General features: G+C 49.4%; 1 protein-coding gene across 1 annotated transcript in view; it reads left to right on the top strand.

Annotated features, from left to right (window-relative positions):
* LOC103759487 (S-adenosyl-L-methionine-dependent tRNA 4-demethylwyosine synthase) overlaps positions 1-4,259 on the top strand; it is a 93,755-nt gene that overhangs the window by 50,182 nt on the left and 39,314 nt on the right. The window contains exon 12 of the mRNA XM_029961392.1: positions 2,482-2,617. Coding sequence (XP_029817252.1) covers positions 2,482-2,617 — 136 coding nt within the window. The remainder of the gene's footprint in view (positions 1-2,481; positions 2,618-4,259) is intronic.

Below are 4,259 nucleotides of genomic sequence, written 5' to 3'. Positions count from 1 at the left end.
GATCTTTAAGGTCCCTTCCCACCCAAACCATTCCATGGGAGGGGACTGTGGGCTGGGCTGTTGCTGGGTTGGGGACAGGAGCCCACTGGCCCAGTGTGGTGCCTCCTGGGCCTTCCTCTCCTCTCCTCCTCCTCATCTTCTCTCTAGACTTCAGCTCCACCTGTCCACACATCCACAAAGTGAGGGAGGTTTCCTGGCTCTGAACAAGAAGCCTCCTGTGTGTGTTTGCATCTGTGATCCTCAGAGATAACAATGAGCAGATTCTCATCACTGCTCACAAGCAGATGCTCGAGTTTGGTGTTGCTGTGTCTGCTCCTGCTGGGCTGCTGGAACCACCTCATGGCTGGTGTGTAAATGCCATGGATTTGGTGTCCTGGATGTCACCTCAGACAACCAAAACCCCATCCTGGTACCATCCAACTAAATCTCCTGTTAATTGTGAAGTGTAGCTGAGTTCCAGGAACATCAGGTGGGTTCTAGTTCTCATGGCACCCATGGCTGCCCTTTCTCCTTGTTTCCTGAGCATGTCCAAGCTCATCCTGGCTCAATTCCCAGCCAGGCAGGGCTCTGTGGAGCTCTCCTGCTTGGAGCAATATGGTGCAGAAATCCCTCCTTGGGATCTCTTCTAATTCCTTAATTTTCTCCATCTAACAGTGAGTCTGGCTCTTGCCTGTTGTTAGCTTTGAGTTCCTCAGAGAAGAGATGATTTTTCTCAGCCTGCAGTTTAAAACCCCCCTCCATCTTCACTGGGGCACCTTCTAATTAAGCAAACACAGCACTGAGAAAAAAAAGAGTATTTTGGCTCAGTATTCTCTGAAACTGAACACTCCAATCCACTTAGACCTAGAACATTTGCTCATTTTGGAGTCTGTGGCTTTGGGCTGCCAGTCCAGACAGGCTTGTTTCCCAAACTGATATTTTAACCTGAAATGTTCAGTTTGTTCTGGGTTCTTCATGCAGAGGGAATGTGTTCAGATGGTTGGCTGAGTGTCCACGTGAAGTGGATTTTTCTGGACACAAAGAGCTCTGCTCAGTCTCATTCTGGCCAGTCCTTGTCCCTTTGTCACCTTCAGGGTGGGCAGGGGGTGGGTGTATTTTTAGGTGGCCCTGTTTGGCAGCTGAGCAATGGTTTCTAATTTCTTCTCATCTTCTCCAAGGAACCACACCAAGCTGGGACTGGTGCCTGCTCACTGCCCTCCCAAAGTGCTGTCCCCACCCTGAGCTCTGGGGGACACTTGGGATGTGGTTGTTCAGCTCAGAGCCCCTGGGGTGGAAGGTGCCACGAGGGCTGGGTGTGTCACACTCACTGGCTTTGTCCCTTCTGTGTGTCACCAGGGTTTGTCCCCAGCCCTGGAGGTGGCCAAGGAATGACTGGAGGTGGCACTCAGTGCTCTGGGCTGGGGGACAAGTCACAGGTTGGTCTTGATGATCTCGGAGGGCTTTTCCAACCTGGAGTTCTAAGGGAGCTCCTTCTAGGTTGTTCTCAATGCCCTCAATGATCCCTTTGCTGATGCACCTGTTGCTGCTTCTCTTTTATTCTCTTGATTTCTGGAAGTGTTTAGACTCAGCTCAGGCTCTTCACACAGTACAGGAGGTTTAAACTCTTTAGGAATTACCAGTGTTGGGCTCACAGATGCTGAGCTCACCAGCACAGTGGGACCAGAAAGGAATATTATTTATGGAATAAATAATATTGTTAAATCTCCTTGTTAGTGGAAGGAGAATATGTTGGTCGTTTGTGTGTGGGTTTGTTTTCTAAACAGCTTTAATATCCCTTCAAAAAACTGGCTGAGGATCCACCTGCAGGTCAGGGAAGTTCAGTGTATACAGCAGTAGGAAGTGGCTGAGTTATGCCTCTGTTAAGAATCCCAGAATCACTGAGGTTGGAAAAGCCCTCCAGGATCACCAAGTCCACCCTGTGCCCAATCCCCACCTTGTCCCCCAGCCCAGAGCACTGAGTGGGGGACTCCACCACCTCCCTGGGCAGCCTCTTCCAGTGCCTGACCACCCTTTCCAGGAAGAAATGTCCTCCTGAGGTCCATTTCTATTGAATGGGATTAGTTTTCCATGGGCCAGAGCAAACAGAAGTTGGGGATTTTAACCAATGGGGCTGTGGGGAGCAGCAGAGCTTCTCTGTGCTTCCCTGGCAGCCTCCTTTGGGAAGCCTTTCCTGGTGTGTTACAGCTACTCTGAAGTGAAATATGTTCCAGTCCAGTGAGGAAAAGAGAATTAAATTGTCAGCCAAGGCCTCTGTGCGTGAGTTCCCAGCTTTGGGGGTGTTATTTGGTGGAAGGTTCTAGCAGCTCACCATGGACAATGGTCACTTGGCAGAGATGAACCCCTGGAACCTGGGTGGTTTGCCAAGTTCCTGTTGCTACTGGACCTGCAGAGCAGCTTGGTGGGAGCTCCTGTAACACAAAAACACAAAGTGAAGCAGCAGCAAGGTCTGAAAACAGCAATTCCCTGGTTTTCTTTCCAAAGGAGCCTGGAGCCAGTGACCCAGCTGTATGTCAGTGTGGATGCCAGCACCAGGGAGAGCCTGAGGAGAATCGACAGACCCCTCTTCAAGGACTTCTGGCAGAGGTTTCTGGACAGTTTAAAGGCCTTGGCTGAAAAGGTACCCAGTTAAGAATGTACTTCTAAATAGGTTTTTTTAATTCCTTCTGCACTTTACTTGCACAGGACACCTTTTCTTTCTTCCTTCTCACCTTACTTCTGCTTTCTACAAAAGACTTGAGAGGCTTCAGAGGCTCTCAAGGTGGGCCATGGGGTGGGTTCTGGATGTGCTGGGAGCATATTTGCATGGTTTGTACATTCAGGTGTATAAATTTTAGCAGGTTTGATCCGTTTTCCCTGTGGGGACAAACTCATTAACAAAAGAATGTGGCTGAAATGAGACAGTAAAGTGCTGTGAGAGCTGGAGAGATCATCAAATAATAGATTTCCTGATGAAGGGGTTGCACTGCAAACAGGCTGCTGAAGGAAAGCTGGAAAGCTGGAAATTCAGGGAAGCCTGGGAAGAGTCACAAACCCCCATGTATCACCTTGCTCTGGTTCTCAGAGGTTCCCTTGACCCTGCAGACATGAAATTGTGTGTGCTGGAGTTTGCCAGCTCTGACCACCCCCCTCCTCCGTGGAAATCTGCTTATTTCTGGAAGATTGACCCAAAGCAGGGGTGATTTGTGTCCACCAGAGGCAGCTGAGCAGTGACCTGAAGGCCCATGGGACTGTTTCAGCTCAGAGCTTGGTGTGACATGTTTTGTAGCAATTAATGCCCCATCCTGGGCCCAGCATCATATGAATTGATAACAACAGTGCTTCGTGAGCAAGTCTCCTCCTCTTCTTTCTGGTCCTGTGCTCTGATGGAAGCAAATCCTTGTATTTACCAATTTGGCAGCTGTTGACACGTTCCCTGCTGAGATGAACAGCCAGGAGAGAGGGTTTCCTTTAAATAGTGAGTTTTTCTGCCTTCTGAGATGACAATATTGGGCTATTTTCTGCCAAATCTACTCAGATTAGTAGATCTGGGGGACTCAGCAGGGTTCCAGTTTATTCTGGAAAGTGTGATCAGGTGGATTGTGTGTGAATGTCTGGTCTTAAAATCTCAGGCCAAACTCTTGGGTGTGTTGAAATCAGGTACAAACTGAGTTCTCTGGGAGCAGGGGCGGTGTGGAAACAACAGGAGCTAAAATATTGAAGGCAAAAAAATGTAGAAAAAGCCCTTTGGGGACTTGCTTTTGCTCATCATTTCTTTCCTGCTGCCTCTCTTGACCCTGGATAGATTTGGTTCATTCCTTGCTGGGTGTTGTCAGAAAGTTCCTTGCAAAGGATTGAAGGTGAAAGTATTGGCAGGTCTGTCCATTCAGCTAAAAATACTCTGGCCAAGGTGAAGAGGAGAGGAAAAAGGAGCTCAACTAGCAGGTGCATTTTCTCCTCAGAGCAACTGCACTTTGAAGGGTCCTTGAAACACTGGGAAAACAAGAGCCAATTAATATTTGCTCCAGTTGGGGAAACTGCTCTGCCAGCCCTGCTCAGCTGCACGTGGGGACAGCAAGAGCTCCTGGGGAAGCTGCTGTTTGTTGGGTTTTTCTTCTTAATCACAGAATCCTTTCGGTTGAAAAAGGCCCCCAAAGGTCATCGAGTCCACCCTGTGCCCCATCCCCATCCTGTCCCCCAGCCCAGAGCACTGAGTGCCACCTCCAGTCCTTCCTTGGACACCTCCAGGGGTGGGGACTCCACCCCCTCCCTGGGCAGCCCCT

The sequence above is a fragment of the Manacus vitellinus genome, unplaced genomic scaffold (genome assembly GCF_001715985.3).
Source record: "Manacus vitellinus isolate BGI_N305 unplaced genomic scaffold, ASM171598v3 scaffold_32_pilon, whole genome shotgun sequence".
Lineage (NCBI taxonomy): Eukaryota > Metazoa > Chordata > Aves > Passeriformes > Pipridae > Manacus > Manacus vitellinus.
Note: the sequence above shows the minus strand (reverse complement) of the source record. Positions and strands in the feature narration are given on the sequence as shown.